The following is a 20,609-nucleotide window of genomic DNA, read 5'->3' as shown; positions in this document are numbered from 1 at the left end:
AAACGAGCCCTAATTCTTATATTTGAGGAATCTCTACAGGGAAAAAAAAAAAAAAAAAAGCTTGTGAAGGTGTTGAACATTTTCTTACTAAAGAACAGCAAAAAATATATACTTCCTGTGTTTTGGGCTCTGCAAATCTATACTGCACGTGTCTTGGGATCTGCACATCTATGCAACTCGACAATTCGTGTGCAGTCTGTATTTGTAAGTGCTGCCAATTTCCAACTATTTTCTTACTAAAGTTAATTACCCACACCATCAAAGCTGAGATCAGAACCATGGGTCTGCCATTGTTTAAACCTGCAAGATGAAATTGACTTAAAGAGACACTGAAGCGGAAAAAAAATGATGATATAATGAATTGGTTGTGTAGTACGGATAAGTAATAGAAGATTACGAGCAAAGACAATATTCTCATATTTTTAATTTTCAGTTATATAGTGTTTTTAATAACATTGCATCATTCTCTAATATGTGCAGTTTACATAACACTCAGCATTCTAAATGTTTTTACAGAGCAGACTGTGAACTATTGACCTGTCCTCTGGCAGAGAAAACGAAAATCCTTTATTTACAGCTCAGATAACAACCTTCAGAACTCAGAGCTCTCTGCGACTTTGAAAGTCGTAGAGCTCAATGGCTTTTTTGCATAGATAACAACTGGAGTCTCTTAACTCTTCCTGTACTGGAAACAACATTAGACTTATGTCTCTACTCCTAGTGTTTTATTTCTTAGCTGTACTACACATACAAATCATATCAATTTTTTTCCGCTTCAGTGTCTCTTTAAAAGTCAGTATAATGAAAGAGCTTTAAGAATTCATTTGGCATTCTTTTACTATTGTCTTTGCCATACTAAGCTAATGTACAACAACCTAGGAATTTAGTGTCATCATAGTTTGGCAAAATGGTTTAAATAACAACAAACATTAAAATCATAATGTCCGCAAGTACACTTACGTTAAAATGGAAATAAAACTTTACAAAGATTCTAACATGTTGATTAAAAATGAGAGCAATAAATCCAAGATAGAATGACAGTTGATAGGAATCCATTGTGCTCCAACGGTATTACATAGCTTGATACTCCTTAGCAATTCACCTTCCTGTTTATTAGTATCCTTAACACTGATGCAGAACAAAAGCGTTGAATATACTACTTCCATTATGTATAACCCATATATGTTTTACACCCCTTTGCTGGACTACAGTAGATGCGATTGTACAGACCAGCTGAATGCCCAGTTTGGACCCTTAAGAAAAATATAAATAATCTGTACAGTACTGTGTGGTATAGTCTACACTTGTGCTATATAAAATAATATATGTGTAATTAGTTCCACTATTAAAGATCTATATTTGTAAACATCTTATAGGAAAGGGAATATTTTAAGGAGATCAGCAAAACAGTGACTGCACAGGACACAAAAATAAAAAGCAGCCAACATCTGCATCTATTGTAGGTAGAGCACAAGTCTACAAATACATATGGTAATACTATTACACTACATTACAGGTATACTTAGTTCCAATAATCAGCCACAAGGTAGTGAACCTAAATCCATCATTACAGGAAAAAACAAACAAACAGGTGTAGGTGTTACTGTATTATAAATAAACTTTTGCACAGTGGTTATAAAAAAAAAAAATCTTTCAAGTTAGAAGCTCTTTTGATCCAGTATTCTGGTTTCTGATGCATTGATAAAGCAGCAGTCCCGAAAAAAAATGAGCATGTTAAAGACAAAAAAAAAATTGCAAAAAACATTTGCTTTATACATTATACAAAAATAAAGGCTATTTTGACAAGAACCATAAACAGAAACATCAAAATATATGCAAATGGAATCCATGTGATAGATATTGTCAGTGCAATTATTACAAAAAATAAAGTTAAAAACAAAAATTAAAAAAAAAACCTATTAGATGACAGGAAAAACAAACAGGAAAAAAAAATCTTCTTAATCCATGGTTTTAGTTTGCAGCCTGAGGGAGTTCAACATGTCCTGAGGGGGGGGGGGGGGGGGGACATCTTGAAAGGAGACAGTGTTCTGCAAATAAATACATATCTTGTACTGTTCCCACAATTGCAATGAGATCACTATTAAAACAAAGCCCGGGGCACTTTGTGATGTCTAAGATTGGTGGGTGGATTATAATTGACTTGAAGACTGTCATAGCACTGTTAAGATAAAACCTGTAACTTGCTTCCAGCGTGGCGGATCCATCTGTGCCCACCATCCATCTGTTTAGACATGATTGGCAAAGTAGTAGGAGACTCGCAGTGGTCGTCTCTGCCTGAAAGGAATGAACCACAGGATCTTCCAGCGAGTGCCAAAAACTTCTGAGAAGGTCTGCTGCCATGGTTTTCGAGCTCTCGATCTACAGAAGACAGCATTATTAGTGAAAGACAGCATTCCCATGGTGCATTTCAGTCAATGTAGACAATACAGGGTTGGCTGGGGATCTATTAGAAGGCTTAGATGAATTGTGTTCCCTAGCATCACAAATGCAGCTTTCCTTTCATTGTGACATGCAGCTGCGATTTAACACCACCTAGCAGGGGCTAAAACTTTATTGTCAATCAACGGAGGGCAACTTCTAAAGTTGTAGACAATCTAGGGATGACAAGAATTCATGTCAACTAAACAGTGGCAAGTCCTTTCATTCCTCTTTGAACCCTGGAAATACCATTTTGTCTTATCAAAAACTCCCTTCACAAAGACAAAAGTAAAGACCTAGAAGATAAAAATGCTGCTTCCAGTTTGTATCAGAAAAGCTCACTAAAGGAAATTAGCAGAGAAAGGGCTGCCGGCGATTTGAAAACCTATGTAATTTTTTTCAGCATAGAATAATATAGAATTAAAGTAAGCATACATCAAACTGCATAGCCGGAAGCTTTCCCTGCTGTATGGTTTTGATAGGCTTCAGCAATGTTATCCATTTGCTCTTCATCTATTTTATCTGCTCTGCTATAGTCTAAACGAAACTCCCAAAGGAACTTTACTTAGCCTAGACCTCTGCCTGGCAGGATCCTATTAGTGCTTTAGAGAAGCACAACATTGCTGTAATTAAGAAATTCATTCTAGATACTTCAATACAGAAGCCGAGACTTCAACAACTGCTATAATTCCAGTTTTATATTTACAAACTGTCAACAGGCATAACCAGTACAAGTTGGATTTCCTTGATCAACAACAAGAGAAGATAAGTAAGGGCTGGTTTAAAGAAAATGTGATGCAGTTAGCTTTAGCGCAACGCACAACTGATGCGCAGTGCAAGTAAAGGATTGCTCCACATTTCCCTATGGGCCGGGTTACATACCGTGCATCCAGAAAGTATTCATAGTGCATCACTTTTTTCACATTTTGTTATGTTACAGCTTTATTCCAAATGGATTACTTTAATTTTTTCCTCAGAATTCTACACAACACCCCATAATGACAACGTGAAAAAAACGCTTGAGGTTTTGGCAAATTTATAGTCAATGGGATGCAAATTATTCCAAATTGATGCAGGCTTATGGACATTTTTGATGCAAATGTATGATTCTTGGAAATTCACTAATTGAATTCCATCAATCTGCATACATTTGGTTAGCTCTGCACCAATTATTTGCATTGACCATCCCTAATACTGGCCTTACTAGGACAATTTAGCACACTACCTGACTAGCTCCACAATCTGCAACACTGACATTTTAGGCAGTGCTGATGGATGACGGACTAAAAAGGATGGAAAGATCTACTGCCATCACAGTCAGGGGCGCCTCTAGCCATTTTGTCACTCCAGGTGAGAAAACCTGTGGCACCACTGATCGTAAGGAGGCACAGAGAGACAAAGGAGGCACAGAGAGAGCCACAGGGAGGCAGAAGAAGGCACAAAAGGGCAAAGAAAAAAGCACAGGGGGACAGAGAAAGGTGCAGGGGAGAGAGGTTGCACATAGAGACAGAATGAGGCACAAAGGCAAACAGATGGGGGGCACAGGAGGACAGAACGAGGCAGAGTGGGACTGAAGGAGGAACAGCGGTTCAAAGGTAGCTCAAGGGGACATAAGGAGGAACATGGGGCAGAAGGAGGCACAAAGGGGCACAGAAGGAGGCAGAGGTGGCACAGGGGAACTGAAGTAGGCACATGGAGAGAGGAGGTACAAAGGGACAGAAGGAGGCACAAGGGGGGAAAAAGGATGCACAAGGCACAGAGGGACACAGTGGCAACTGCCTGCATTTTACGCTAAGCAGATGCAGCAGAACCAAGTAATTAGACACCCATGGGACGGGAATTAGTCAGGGGGCTGGGGCTTAATCCAGCAACATGGTGCCCCCAGGACCAATGACACTCCAGGCAATGGCCTGTACTGCCTGTGCCAAAAAGCGCCCCTGATCACAGTAATAAATCAAATGTAGCCTGTGAGGCCTGTGCAATGGACTGTCGCCCCAACCAGCCAACAACACAGGGTGAAAGTTACAGCAGACTCTCACAAGTAAGCTGAGCATTGGTCACTGCCTGCATACTGGAAATCAGTACCTTGGAACAGGACCAGTCAAATGCAGTAGCTGGCAATTTTGGTTCATTTCTATGCTGCACAAATTTGCATCAACAAAAAATGATCAGGATCTCACTGACCATTTTTAACCCCACACCTATCCTATTACCTCAACATGTCCACCAAACCTGCCCATTATCACCCCACTGTGAGCTCCCTCCTCTCTACCTGCTCAGTTTCTCCATCTTTTTTAATACCAGCACTGGGATTCATTTCCAGTCTTAACAACCCACATTACATACCTCCTCAGCGCTCATACAGTCCTGAATCATCTCACATACCAACCACTACCACCCATATTTTCTGCCAACACACTCTTCTTATGATCCTCACTGTCTGCATGCCTTAACAGTTCCCATAGCCTGATCTGTGCTGTGCCCAACTGGCAAATATTTAGCAGCTGAAATTAGTAAAAGCCAACATACTAAGGGCTCGTTTCCACTATGCGGGCACTGCACGCGGATTCGCATAGGCAATGTAAGTGGATGGGGCCGTTTCCACTTGTGCGGCTGCGGGAGCGTTTTTTGGTGCGGCAGAAATCTGCGATTTCGCGTGCAGAAGGAATGTGCGCGAATCGCCGCTAATGTATCTAATAGGGAAATCGCATGCGGGGTGACCATGCGTTTTTTGCCGCGATTTCACATAGGTATTAATGTTAATTTACACAGGCAGTGACATGGTTAAATTCGCATATACCTTACCTATGCGGAATCGCATGCGAAATCGCGGCAAAAACGCATGCAGAATCGCACCCGCATGCGATTTCGTCCGCGGTGGAATGCAGGCGATTCCGCACCGCACCAGTGGAAACGAGCCCTTAGGGAAAAAAAAAATCTGATACTTACATTTCATCACAGCAGTTGGACATTTTTTCTATAGTAGTCATGTCCTAAAATAAAAACAAAGTTTTGTTTTCATTTACTAGCAATCTTATTTATGCTTATGTGACTTCATTTTGCATTTAAATACATACAAATATTACAAGATGAACCATCATTTCAGTAGCTTATACCAGTGGTTCTCAACACCTGGTACATGTACCTCGGAAGTAGTTCTCATTGGGGTGTTTGGGGGCACTTTTGCTTGTCAGTCAGCTTACTATAACAAATGTTGACGCTTATGAAGTGATAAACCATAAACAAAACAAAACTTGATAACGTAGATATTTAACCACTTTGTATCCTGGTCTGTTTTCCACTTACAGTTTACAGTTAAACAGTTTTTAACGTTTTATATACTGGTATGTCCCGATTTATTCCGCAATAACTTTTTCACTACTTATGACACCTTCGTGATATATGCATCTTTTTTGGGGATAAACTATATTTTATTTAGGTGCTTTTCTCCCCAGCAATTATTTTATTTCCTATGCATTTTAAAAGGGGAAAAGAAGAAAAAAAAAATAGAAAAAAATAACTGTTTTCACCAGCTACAGTTTGAAATTAAACCGTGCCACTGTAGAAAAAGATTTCATATTTTATTAATTTAATTTATTAAATTACGTTGCTGGTAAAATGTATGGCGAAGATATTTTATTTTGAAATTCAACGAATTGTTTTTCTTTAATGAGTGTACTGTTTTCTCCTTATACTGTATTAATAATGAAGAGTAGACATGTAGGACTATTCAATAATGGGTAATATATAGACTTGTGCGGTATGGCTGATATTTCCCGAATTTAACCATTATTTTGGAAATGACTTATATAAACACATACATACACTGTAAAAAAAAAAATATAAAATCTGCTACACAAAAATGCTCCAAAAAAACGCTAGGCATGTTTAGAAAATCTCTCTAAACATGCCTAGAATCGCTCTGAAAAACAGCTTTAAAAAAAAAAAAAAAATCACTAGCGTTTGCGGATCCACTAGCATTTTTTGGTGTGCACCAGCCCACATACAGTACATACATACATAAATAGGGCACCCTTTCCCCCCCCCCCCCCCCCCCCCAAGAACATTTTGTTTTCTATGCATTTTAGTGGGGAAACATAAGAATAATTAAAATATGGTACATTTGTAGTTTTTACCCATTACAGTCTAAAAGTAAATAGTGCTACTTTAGATTAAAAAAAACAAACCCTGCAAATTTGGCTTTTTCTCCCGTTTATCACAAAACTTAAACTGTATTCCTGTCACAATTTATGGTGAGGATATTTCATTCTCAAACAAAAGGTGGATTTTTGCTACAGTGTGTACTTTTCATGTAGTATCAGCCCCCCCCCCCCCCCCCATATTGATAGCCAGATGTGCCCCAATATCAGTACCCAAGTATGGATAGCCAGATGTGCCCCTGTAGTAACCCGGACCAGTATAGACAGATGTGCCCCTATATTACCCCCCCCCCCCGCCCATATAGCCAGATGTGACCTTTTATTAGCCCCTCACACTCAGTATAGATGGGCCCCTTTATAGCCCCCCTCCCTGTATAGATAAACAGCCCCCCATAGATAGCTAGATATGCCCCCTTTATTAGCCCCCCTCAGTACAGATAGCCAGATGTACCCTTTTAAAAGCCTCCCCCATAGATAGCCACATGTGCACCTTCATCCCCCCAGTATAGATAGACAGATGAGCCCCTTTATAAGCTCTCTCATAGCCAGATGTGCCCCTTTGTTAGCCGCACATGCTTGGACCCTGGTCTGATTCCACTGGCTGCATGCTTGTTGCAGGTGTTGGACTCAAAAGCAACTAAAGCCTAAAGATCACCATGACAGCCAGGCAACTGACATGCTTTATAAGGAAATAAGGATTGCAGCCTTTGTTCCTGTAGCTTGAGGCTCACTTTAATAATGGTATTATTCCACTATACTAACAATGATGAATAAAAGCTGCAGCAAAGGATAAAATGGCACCAGTGACAATTTAACACTGAGCATCTCTTGTAGGGACACTTTTTTTGTTTTGTTTACCAGTGTAAGGCCCAGTGCACACCAAAACCGCTAGCAGATCCGCAATACGCTAGCGGTTTTGGGAGCTGATTTCAGAGCGATTCTAGGTATGTTTAGAGAGGTTTTCTAAACATACCTAGCGGTTTTGGGTGCGTTTTTGTGTAGCAGATTACACATATTGTTACAGTAAAAGCTGTTACTGAACAGCTTCTGTAACAAAAACGCCTGGCAAACCGCTCTAAAGTAGCGTTTTTCAGAGCGGTTTGCGTTTTTCCTATACTTAACTTTACATTGAGGACGAAACGCTTCTGAAATCCGCAAACGTGCAGCAGGAGGCGGGTTTGCGGCTTGTCAAAAACCTCAAACCGCCAGTGTGCACCATCCCATTGCAATACATTAGCCAAGCATTTTTACAGGCGGATGCGGCCGGCGGATCGCTCCAAAAACCGCTCGGTGTGCACTAAGCCTTAGTGAAAATCCTGATAGGGAATCATCTAATGGACTGCTCTGGTTCCATAGTCTGAACACACATGTTTGCATCTCTTCACAGCCGTGGAGACATGCATACATCAGTAAAAGCTGGCCAGTTGTGTCAACAGCAAAGAAAATTACTTTGCAGCGGTTTAGCTGAGAGAACTACATGACCAGAAAAAAATAAAAGTAAAAATTATACACTTAAAGAGACACTGAAGCGAAAAAAAATGATGATATTATGATTTGTATGTGTAGTACAGCTAAGAAAAAAAACATTAAGATCAGATACATCAGTCTAATTGTTTCCAGTACAGGAAGAGTTGAGAAACTCCAGTTGTTATCTCTATGCAAACAAGCCATTAAGCTCTCCGACTAAGTTAGTGGTGGAGAGGGCTGTTATCTGACTTTTATTATCTCAACTGTAATTGAACTGTTTACTTTTCCTCTGCTAGAGGAGAGTTAATTACTTCACAGACTGCTCTGAAAGACTCATTTTGAATGCTGAGTGTTGTGTAATCTGCACATATTATAGAGTGATGCAATGTTAGAAAAAACACTATATACCTGAAAATAAAAATATGAGAATATTTTCTTTGCTGCTAATCTTCTAGTAATTATTCATAGTACACAACCAATTCATTATATCATATATTTTTTTTCGCTTCAGTGTCTCTTTAACCACTTCACAGCTCCAGTACAGCATATCTACTCCCCTGCAGACTTCATCTAACCGCCCAGGGGAGTAAATATACGTACTCCCGCTGCTACCACTGCTGAAAGCGCTCCCGCTTATTTGTGCGCTCGTTCATGTTGCCATCTGCCCGCCAGGAGATCAATGAATGAGAAAGCAATTCCTAATCACTGATCTAAGTCCCCGTAGCAATTATCGGCGCCTTTTATGAGAAGCTGCACGATCATTCTAATAAATAAAAGTTTCCCATCTTCAGTACACTTCCTGTAAGCATACATATTTCGCTTACAGGACATATAACAAAAAAAAGACGGAGGCCATCTTGTGGCCAAATAGTAAAACTACATCTAAAAGTACTTTTTTTAAATGCAAAGACCTGTTTTTACATTTTAAATTAACCCCTTACCTCCCACACTCCCCAATAGTTACCAACATTTATTTTTTTTGTAAAAAGACTCCTATTAGACCTACCGGTAATGGAGTTTCTGATTGTCATCCGGGACAACCTGAGATCCGGTCCCGCCCAGGATCTGTGGAAACACACCAACAAGAAGTTTAAAAGCCCCCGCCCACCCTCCATCCTCAGTGCGTCTGAAAGTAAACATAGACTAGAAACACCAAGATGAAGGAAAAACTAGACACCTGAAGGTGACTATTAAGATAATACCCTGTGCTCCTGAAACTAACAGAGAAAGGTGCGAGACAGGAGAAGGGAAGGGTTCTAGATGTTTGTCCCGGATGACAATCAGAAACTCCATTACCGGTAGGTCTAATAGGAGTCTTTCTCTAATTGTCATCCGGGACAACCTGAGAGATAGGCAAGAAGTCTTAACAAGACAAACATCTCACCTAGGGAGGGACCACTGCCTGGAGCACCTTTCTGCCAAACGATTGGTCCTGCTGAGATAACACATCCACTCTGTAGTGTTTGATGAAAGTAGATGCACTCGACCAGGTTGCTGCTTGACAAATCTGTTGAATGGTAGCTCCTGCCCTTTCTGCCCATGATGTGGATAAAGATCGGGTTGAGTGGGCTTTAATGTTAGGAGGTAAGGGACAATTACTACTCTCATAGGCTAAAGCTATCATCTGTCTAATCCATCTTGCGATGGTTTGTCTGGATGCCTGCTGGCCCCTATTCTTACCTGCAAATAAAACCAACAGGTTGCTAGACTTCCTAAATTCTCTTGATCTGGCAAGATAGGTTAGTAAGGAACGTCTGACGTCTAAACAATGGAACCCCTCTTCTCTGGACCCCACAGGTTCAGTACAAAAAGAGGGAAGGATAATCTCTTGAGACCTGTGGAACTCTGAAGACATTTTTGGGAGATAGGCCGGATCTAACCTGAGTCTAATACTGTCAGGACAGATAATTAGGAAAGGATCCTTGATGGAAAGAGCTTGTAAGTCACCTAAGCGCCTAGCCGATGTGATTGCAATGAGAAAAGTTATTTTAAGTGTCAAAAATTTAATATCAATATCTTCAATAGGCTCAAAAGGGTTTTTCATAAGACTATTCAGGACTAGAGACAAATCCCATTGTGGAAAAATCTTTTGCTTCACCGGAGTTGATCTCTGCAAAGCTTTGAAGAAATTTCTGAACAATTCTTCCTGAGCTAAATGCCTGTCTAGCAGAATGGATAGAGCTGAACACTGTACCTTAAGAGTACTTGGTGCCAGCTTCATGTCAAACCCGTCCTGGAGGAAATCCAGAACTGAGCTTGATAGCGTATGGTTCTTGTTATGAGCCTCACACCATGATAAATAAACTTTCCAAACCTTACGGTAAATCTTCTGCGTTATCGGTTTCCTGCATTTCATCAATGTTTCGATCACTTTTTCCGAAAGACCCTTCTGTCTAAGAATTACCCTTTCAGGATCCAGGCTGCCAGATTGAATAATTGTGGCTTGGGGTGCGAGAGCGGCCCCTGAATCAAAAGATCTGGACGAAGTGGCAGAGGAAATTGAGGTTCCACTGACATCTTCAACATTGTTGCATACCATGGTCTTTTTGGCCATTGGGGAGCTATTAGAATTAATCTCACTTTTTCCTTTTGAAGTTTTCCTAGTACCTGAGGAAGAAGCACAGTTGGAGGGAAAGCATAGCAAAGCTTGAACCTCCATGGGAGACTGAGTGCATCCAACCCCAGAGACTTCTGGCATCTGTGTAGCGAGAAAAAATTCGCTACTTTTGCGTTCATAGGGGATGCGAAGAGGTCTATCTCCGGGATCCCGAATCTTTCTGTTATCAGTTGAAAAACTTCTGGATGAAGTTCCCATTCTGTTTGATTCACCTCCTGACGACTCAAGAAGCCCGCTTCCACATTGAGGATCCCCCTTATGTGGACCGCCGACAGCGATAGAACCCGAGGCTCTATCCAAACGAGAATCTCCGCGCAGAGAGACATGAGCTCGCTTGATCTCGTACCCCCCTGCTTTGAGAGATACGCCACCGTCGTGATATTGTCTGAAAAGACCTGAACGTGATTCTCTTCTATTAGAGACTGAAAAAATAGAAGAGCTCTCTGAACTGCCAGAAGCTCTCTGAAGTTGGATGACTTCCTGCTTATAGCCTGGGACCAATTTCCCTGGGCATGATTGCCCAAAGACGTTGCTCCCCAGCCCCAAGAACTTGCGTCTGTAAAAATCTTTATTGGATCGTTTTGCCTCCAGAATCTCCCCGTCTCCAGGTTCTGTCGGCTCAGCCACCATCTTAAGTCGACCCTGACTAAGTCTGGGATCGAAATTCGTAGATCCAAGGACTCCCTGGATTTGTCCCAATTCGAAAGAAGGAGAGACTGAAGCATTCTCCCGTGCGATTGAGCCCAAGTGACTGCCGGGATTGCTGTTGAAAATAGACCCAACACTCTCATAATCTGCCTGAGAGACGAAGTCTCTTGGCTGATTAAATTGTTTATTTCTGACTGTATCTTTATAATCTTTTCTGTCGGCAGGAAAATTTTCTTTTCTAACGAATTTATTTTGTAGCCTAGAAAAGTAATTTCCTGGGTCGGGTTTAGAGACGACTTGGCGTAATTCACAATCCAGCCCACCTGAACCAGAGTGTGGATCACTATATCCCTGTGGGTTTTGGCTAGATCTTCTGTCTCCGCAAATATCAACAGATCGTCCAGGTAAGGGACAATCGAAATTCCCTGAAGCCTTAAACCCTTCATCACTTCTGCTAGCACCTTGGTGAACACTCGCGGAGCTGACGCTATTCCGAATGGAAGAGCTTGAAATTGGAAGTGACGAATGTGGGAGGGAGCTCTGATTGCGAATCTCAAAAATTTTTGATGTGCCGCAAAAATCGGAATGTGCAGGTAGGCGTCTTGAAGGTCTATTGAGACAAAAAATTCCTTGCCTTGCAATAGGGACCTTACTGAATATATACTCTCCATCCTGAATTTCTTGTACGTCAGAAACGGATTGAGAGATTTCAGGTTTAAAATAAACCTGAACTCCCCGTTGGCTTTCTTTACCAGAAATACGTGGGAGTAGTATCCCTGGAATACTTCTTCCTGGGGAACATGAATAATCACTCTTTTTTCTAGAAGTTTCTGAATTTCCAATTCCAAACCCTCGGCTTTCGCTCGATCCTTCGGAATTGGATTTACAAATCTCCTCTGCGGGGGCTTGACAGAGAATTGCAGGCGATAACCCTGACTTATAATTTGTAAAACAAACGGATTGGGATTCAATTTCTCCCATTCTAACTGAAAATAAAGAAGTCTGCCCCCTACTGGCAGAGAGTCATTTACCTGGTTTGGGGGGGGATCAGTCCTCCCGAGAGTAAATCCCCCTCTACCTCTCCCTTTCGGAAAGGACCATTTCCTCTGCACATTCCTGTTTTTGGTTGGCTCTGGCTCCTGTCTTTTAGGGACAAAAGGCCTTTTACCCTTAAAACTTTTCTTCTTATTTGGGAATTGTTTCCCCTTTTCGGCTGACCGGGAAAGTACTTCCTCTAAACCTGTGCCAAAAAGAAGATTACCTTCAAATGGAAGGGCACATAATTTGTTTTTGGATGTCTGGTCCCCTTCCCAGGTTTTCAACCACACTGCTCTCCTAGCCGAATTAATAAGTGCGGTCGTACGGGCTGATACGCGAATAAGTTCTGTAACTGCGTCGGCTAAAAAGGCTACCGCCTTAAGAACTACTGGAAGAGAGGCTGCATAATCTTTTAGTGGAACACCTTTAGAAATTTGTTCAATCAAATTGTCCATCCATATTCTAAGATTACGGGAAATGCAGGTGGCCGAAATACCTGGGATGAAACCAAACGCAGCAGATTCCCATGCTCTCCTGAGAAGTGAATCTACTTTCTTATCCATCACGTCTTTAAGGACCCCAGCATCCTCAAAGGATAAGTCCGAATCCTTGGAATATTTGGATAGGGACGCATCTAATTTAGGACATTTAGTCCATTTATCAATTTCTGCCTGAGAAAAAGGGAACTTTCTCTTTGCTGATTTTGGGATAAACAAGGGCCTCTCTGGATTTTGCCACTGGGATGTAATGATTTCCTGCAGAGTTTTATGGATAGGAAATACCTTACCCGTGGCCTGACCTAGACCAGAATAAACCTGATCCTGAGGGGTAAGTTCAGGAACTGCTTCCTTAATTTGCTCAGTAACATACACAGCCTTGAGCAATTCAGAAGACTCATCAGGAGAAAATAAAAATCTGGGAGTTTTAACTGTTTCCTCTCCCTCTGATCTGGGCTGCTCTCCTTCCTCCTGTGATATATTCTCTGATAAATCCTCCCCCTCCTCCTCTTCTCTATCTTCCTCTTCCTCCTCAACCCCTAAGATGTCGGGCAGATTTGAAGGCTGAGAGGGAGTAATATTGGAAGGACCTGGAAGAGGATCTATAGCAGGTGGCACAAAACTTTCTTTAAATTTGTCTAAAGTTTCTTGCATGTTTTTATTTACTGATTCCATAACTCCTTTCAAAATATTAGAAGTTTCTGAAACCACAATAGCATCAGTGCAGGCCTGACATATATTCCTAGGGGTCTCTAGGGCAATTTTGGTGTTACATAAACCACATCTTTTATATTTAGGTGGTGCAGTAACTTTGGGCTCAGTCTTTGCCACCCCAGACCCGGATTGCTGCACCTGGGAAGAGGATTTGGCCGCCGCATCTGCCTCCCGCTGTGTCGGCTGCTGCTGCGGCTGAGGTTGCGACATCCTCTCTGCTAGCGGTGCACTTGCGGAGACGCCAGGAGCACGCTCTCTCAACTTCCTGGCTCTCCGGATTCCGCCTCCTCCTTTAGCCGCGTGACCGATGCGTCACTTCCGCCTCTCTCCGATTGGCTGGATCGGCTGTCAGACCGGATGCGCCTTGCAGGGCCGGCGTCTGACGGAGGAAGGAAGGTATTCTGGTCACACTCCGCACGGAGACCAAATACCTGGCTGCAATATATTTTAGAGGAGGTCCGCGGCTAGCGTTACCTCTGTACGCCTCGCCACCGTCTTCTGCCTCCTCTGGGAAAAATACTCACCCTCTGGTGAGTACAAGAAAAATAACAAACGGGAGCTTGCTTCTTTAGGTGTTTCCGTCACGGAAACACAGATGAACTGAGGATGGAGGGTGGGCGGGGGCTTTTAAACTTCTTGTTGGTGTGTTTCCACAGATCCTGGGCGGGACCGGATCTCAGGTTGTCCCGGATGACAATTAGAGAAAAATACAATGAAATAAATTTACAATTATAAAAAATGCATTAATAGTTTTCTTAGGGACTGAACTTTTTTAATATGTATGTCAAGACGGTATAATACTGTTACTTTATAAATTATGGGCTTTTTATTAATGATGGATGCAAAACTGAAAAAAATGCATCTTTATTTCCTAATAAAATATTGGCACCAGACATTGTGATAGGGACATCATTTAAATGGTGTAATAACCGGTACAAATGGGCACATTAATTACGTGGATTTTAATTATGGTAGCATGCATTATTTAAAAATCATAATGGCCGAAAACTGAAAAATAAGGATTTTTTCCCAATTTTTTTCTTATTTTTCCATTAAAAAAACATTTAGAATAAAAAATTCTTGGCATAATGTACCACCCAAAGTAAGCCTAATTAGTGATAAAAAAAAACACATTTAACACATTTCATTCTGATAAGTAGAGATAAAGTTATTGGCAAATGAATGGAAGGAGCTGAAAGGTGAAAATTGCTTGGATGCTGAAGGGGTAAAACCCCTCAGTTGTGAAGTGGTTAAAGGGACTCCGAGCAGTGCAGAAACTATGGAAAGATGCATATCATTTTAAAGCTCTCTTTCTCCTCTTTCCAATGATATATAAACCGCCGCCCTATGCCTTTTAGTTTTCGCTATTTTCGCGATTGAAATTGCCGTGGCCGCGATTTCAATCGCGAAAATAGAGAAAACTAAAAGGCGTAGGGCGACGCTTTAGGTGTCGCCAGAAAGAGGAGAAAGAGAGCTTTAAATGATATCCATCTTTCCATAGTTACATTGTATTATACAGGACAACACTTTCCCCAGTGTCAGCAGCTCCACTCAGCAGAATGGAGCTGCTGACTTTAGGAAAAAGTCGCCCTGTGTAATACAAGTAACTATGGAAAGATGGATATCATTTTAAATTTCTCTTTCTCCTCTTTCTGGCGACACCTAAATCGTCGCCCTACGCCTTTTAGTTTTCTCTATTTTCGCGATTGAAATCGCGGCCACGGCAATTGTAATCGCGAAAATAGCGAAAACTAAAAGGCTTATGGCGGCGGTTTATAGATCATTGGAAAGAGGAGAAAGAGAGCTTTAAAATGATATACATCTTTCCATAGTTTGTGCACTGCTCGGAGTCCCTTTAACTTGCTAAGTAATACAAGCTTTCAGAGCTTAAGCCTCTTTCAGGCATATTCACAGATGAAGGCTGAAGTGACAGAGTATAGGATACATTCGCATTCAGCCCTAAGGAACTTTATACAAATATCACACAAATGTTGCTGGTCTCAGTTATTTAAAAAAAAAAATTGGTTTCAGTATGAATGCAGTTTTAGGAGTGCTGGCCGTGCTAAATTGGGTGCAATGAGTCCAGATTGGAATCCGATTTGTCATAAAAATATAGGAAGAGGAGATAAAGCACCATTTAATAAGGATAGGTTAAACACACACTAGACAGCAAATGGTTCCGTTTTCGGACATATTGATGGATTCTATGTTAACTTTAGGATCCGTTTAAACAGGTTAGCTGCCTGTTGGAGACGCAAAATCTCGACCTGCAAGAGATTGTGGACACTGGACATGTCACAGATGCTATGCCAGCGGATAACTTTTTTCTGCATATCACAGTTTTCTAAACAAAATACTTCAGTCTATTTATGTAACGCAGAGGTGAAAAAAAAAAAGATAGCAGCAGAGTAAATATCATGGGACGCTAGCTGGCCAATGAAAGGGACCAGACAATATGGCTGGAAATGGCATCTACATCACTAGTACCATAAGCAGCAGCATAATTTTTGTGGCCACTTCGAGTGGCAGTTTTTCCCCAATCATTGTAGATAAGCCATGTAAGCTCTCTGAAGAAGAGAACAAGGAGAAGTAGCACACAGCAGAAAGTAGAAACAAACCAGCTGGATTGCAGAAGGGAGACCGCCAATATCAGGAGACACCTGTACAATAATCATCAGATTGTCACTTGGAACAGATTACCATTATTTTAGGCCACACAAATCTGCTGTGCGTTGCTAGTTTAATAAAGCACACACAAATTTCCCACCAACATCATTAGCTTTCTAAGCCAGTGGTAACAGACCACTGGTATAAGCACAGTTTGCTATACAGAACTATAATCAACAAAGCAGAAATCCTGGACGAGGCAAGGAGCACAGGGACAACAATAGTGCTAGGTGTAAATTAAATGAATAAAAGCAGTAAACCTACGGAGTGTTCAGAAGAACAGAACACTGTTGCTCATTACTTCAGGATTAGCACAAGCACAGCAATAGGTAATGTTAATAGAAGGGCATCACAACAAGTGACTACAGATAACATGGAATTCAGCCAGTCACACACTGCAGGAGGTGATGAGATGCTGCAAGTGGAGCACATAAGACTGATCAGCCCTAATGCCAAGTGTTCTAACGCAGAAGCGGATTTAAATCCCAGGCAATTTTAACAAGATTCTACCTGCAATTTTTCTTAATCACATTAATGGCACATTACATTCACTTAGTGAATAAAGGGACATTTAATCAAACAATATTACCAACTAAGCACATTAAAGTGTTAATTTACTTATGATTAAAGCATACTGATACACTGCCTCATGCATGTCAAATAAAATAAACGTTATAATGACACATTCCTAGTACTGTACATTCTGGTGTATAAGACTACTTTTTAACCCTTAAAAATCTTCTGAAATCGTCTTCTACGCCTGGTGTCATTGGTACCGCCTCTCAGATCTCACTGCTGAGGACTGTAGTGAAGCAGTGCATGCGCACATGTGCGAGATCTGAGAGGCAGAGAAGGCGGTAAATAGGATACAAGGATGGGCCAGAAGGGTGAAAGAGGCATGTATGGGCACAGCGCAATCTATTCTTCCATCGCTCTGATAAACAGGTAGACAAGGAGAGCTGACCAATCCAACTAGTCAATCACCTATATACTGTTATATACTGGGTACCACATACAGTACAGCACCTGTATCTGTTCATACATAGCACCAGTATATGATGTTTTTTTAATTTTTATTTGGTGTGCATTAGAAGAGAGGTAGTCTTATACGGTAAGTATATCCCAAACTCTATATTTTTTACCTGGAAAAGTTGGGGGGTTGTCTTATACGCCCAGTCGTCCTATACGCCGGAATATACCGTATATTGCCATAGCCATCACGTCTACAGCTAGCTAGTTGGCTTTTTCCATTCTCTGGATGCCAATACAGCACCATTCAATTAAAGAGTAGTGGGTGTTGTCCTCCCCACATACTACCTTGCATCTTCTCATCTGCTATGTTGCATGTGACCCTGCGCATGTACACCGCTGGCTGATGTGCAAGCTTCCTGTAAAAACTTCTACATAATACCATGAAGGCGTGCTGCTCCTATGGCCACATGCAGCATCAGGTATGCCCACAATCCTGCTCCTCACAGAAGCAGAGTATCAATAACGTGAGAATGGCACAGTACCACAATACATAATGTCCAAACTCGCATTTACACTAGTGATGGGAATTCCGGCTCTTCTCGGAGAATCGGCTCTTCTGAATCGGCTCCCATTAAAGAGCCGCCTCTTACGGCTCTGAATCGGCTCTTCATTAAATATCACTAGACACCACTCATAATCGGAGTAAAAGCCCCGCCCCCGTCTCCATGACAACTTCGCTGACTGGGGCAATCCCTCCTGCTACTGCTCTGCTCCGCCCCATACACTCCTACAAGCTGCAGGAGGGGGACTACATCTCCCAGCACCCTTTATTACACAGCAAATCAGAGCTGTGTGGGGAGGCTGAGGCATCGGCTCTTTCAAAACTGAGAACCGGCTCTTGTCGTTCACAGCAAAGAGCCGGCTCTTAGAGCCGGCTCGTTCGCGAACGACCCATCACTAATTTACACCAATAAGTATTTATAAGTATGCTTTAAATGGAGCTCTAATGAACGAAAAATAGATGTGAGAGCAATGATGTAATATTTCTAAAAAATATCTTCTGTATGCCTGTTCTCAATTTTGTAAAAAATGCCTTTCTATTTGTGCTTTCTGACTTTTGCACAATAAAAAAAAAAAAAAAACTTTTCTTATGTTTAAAAAAAAAAAAAACAACATAATAAATATACAATCCTTTATTCTCCACACAATAGAATAATAATAAAAAAAATCCTTCCGGACAGCTTACAGGATTAATTAAATCTCTAAATATAAAATATATATCTCACCAAGCAATAAACATAATTACTGATCACTCATAAGCACACTGCAGCCATTTCTACTCCTGGATAGACTGCATCTTGACATGAATTTTTATGATCTGTTACAAAGCAATTCTACCCCTTGTAACCATGTTAACAATGATGGGTGCTTTCTTCCAGGCAGTTCTTGTCCATTCCATTGCCTGCACAGCTCCCACCCAAACATGAAACCGCCCCATTGTACAGTGTCTAGAGAGGTCAATCAATAAAAGAAATCTGACTCATTTCAGTGAGAGTAGCTAAACTGAATGGATAAATTCCCGGGGAATAGTAAAAACTTTTGCAGATATTAATCTTTGAAGGAAAAAATATTTTACAAATATGTACTTCATCCTTTTTCAATTAAACACAATGGATTCCTTCAATAACTGTTTCAAATGCTTTCTTTTCCCTCTAGTCTTCTTTGCTTTTCATTCTAATATTCTAGTACTGTACTATTATTCCAGAGCATAGACCATCATGCCTAGACTGCATATTATGTGCACGTGGTCATGGGGAAGGTTACAGATTGGGTGGGCCTAGCTTTTTTGGCTTTACAAACATACAAGAGGGCAAATACACCATATGGAAAAAAAAAGGAAGAATTTGCAATGTTATACATTGCAAAAACAGGAAGTTACAAAAAAACAGAAAATCATAGAAAGAATGCCACAATATGTAGATCTATTTTTTATATACCCAACTATGAAAATTACAATTTACATAACAAAAACAAATCAGGATAATCCCTTATAATTAGGCTACAGATTAGTCTGTTTGAAGGATGCAGCCAAACTAAAACATCTGGTCATTTTATGAGGAAAGGGGGACATTTTTAACTTGTAGGAAATAAGATTACCAGATCCATTCATTCTCGGCAAGTGTCTGAGTAAACTAATTGCTATATCTGGGTCACAGATAATCTGCTTGTACTGGCGGCACACAGCAGTATTAGAGTAAAAAGGATCATTCCTGGAGTCATCATCAAATGACCCATCCAAAGAGTACATACATATCTTTAATTATTGGTTTAGGGCTCGTTTCCACTATTGCGGTGCGGAATCGCCGCATGTCACCGCTGACGAAATCGCATGCGGATGCAATTCCGCATGCGTTTTTTACCGCGATTTCACATAGGCAGGGTATATGCGATTTTAACCATGTCACTGCCTGTGTCAATTTACATTACTTTCAATGCGAAATCGCGGGAAAAAACGCATGCAAAAAACGCATGCGATTTCCCTATTAAATACATTGCCTGCGATTCGCCTGCATTCCACACGCAGGTGAATTCTGCAGAGTCTACCGTGCAGAAAAACGCAAGTGAAAACTGACAAGTGGAAACAGTCCCATCCACTTGTATTGCTTAAGTGAATCCGCATGAGTTGTCTGCATGCGGATTCGCGCTAGTGGAAACGGGCCCTTAGCATGGTAGAGATGGGACTGTCACATTTCATTCAAGAGTGCCTTGTTGTGCCACTGGTTATTGACTAATAACTTCCCATCAAATTTCTATCACGTGGATAGAATTAACATGAAGACAAAGTTAACTTTCTCAGTATGCCTGAAACTGTGGAAATAGTCAGTACAAAAACCTATCTGTAAAGAGGAGAAATGTAATAAACACTACCCTCTGCAGAGTTTTCATGATTACATTTATAGGTACCTACAGTAGAGAAGACAGTTTTGGCCACCCTTCAGAGGAACACCCCCCCCCCCCCTTTTTTTTTGGAATGCTCTCTAATGGTGGCCAGAATCAACTCCTGTACAGGAGGTGTAGGTGATAAGTAAAGTTGCAGTGGTAGGTCTTCAATCTAAAAGAGAATCTAAAGCAAGTGGAATAGGGGGGCTGCAGATTTTATACCCTTCTAAAAAAAAAATAATATTCAGGTTGTCATGTTAACCCTTTGGCTACTTACACAGTAGGATGTTGCATCTGACGCGACGTTAAGGTCGCACAAAGCATATACACTTTCACAGCGAGACATTAAAAAATAAATAAATAAATAAATTGCACGTTAGAAAATTTATTGACTATGGAACGAAAACGGTGCAAGTGGAACATTTTAAAAAAAGGTAAAAGAAAAAAAAA

At 41.0% G+C, this 20,609-nt stretch overlaps 1 protein-coding gene across 1 annotated transcript in view; it reads right to left on the bottom strand.

Moving 5' to 3' along the window:
- Positions 1–1,834: 1,834 nt before the first annotated feature.
- The window catches only part of ZDHHC21 (zinc finger DHHC-type palmitoyltransferase 21), a 59,051-nt gene continuing 40,276 nt past the window's right edge, over positions 1,835–20,609 (bottom strand). Inside the window, exons 7-8 of the mRNA XM_068271382.1 lie at positions 5,389–5,432; positions 1,835–2,379 (exon numbers count right to left, since the gene is read on the bottom strand). Coding sequence (XP_068127483.1) covers positions 2,247–2,379; positions 5,389–5,432 — 177 coding nt within the window. The 3' untranslated portion in view covers positions 1,835–2,246. The remainder of the gene's footprint in view (positions 2,380–5,388; positions 5,433–20,609) is intronic.

Source organism: Hyperolius riggenbachi, chromosome 1 (genome assembly GCF_040937935.1).
Source record: "Hyperolius riggenbachi isolate aHypRig1 chromosome 1, aHypRig1.pri, whole genome shotgun sequence".
Taxonomy (NCBI): Eukaryota; Metazoa; Chordata; class Amphibia; order Anura; family Hyperoliidae; genus Hyperolius; species Hyperolius riggenbachi.
The sequence above is the reverse complement of the archived record's forward strand: the minus strand, read 5'-3'. Positions and strand labels throughout refer to the sequence as shown.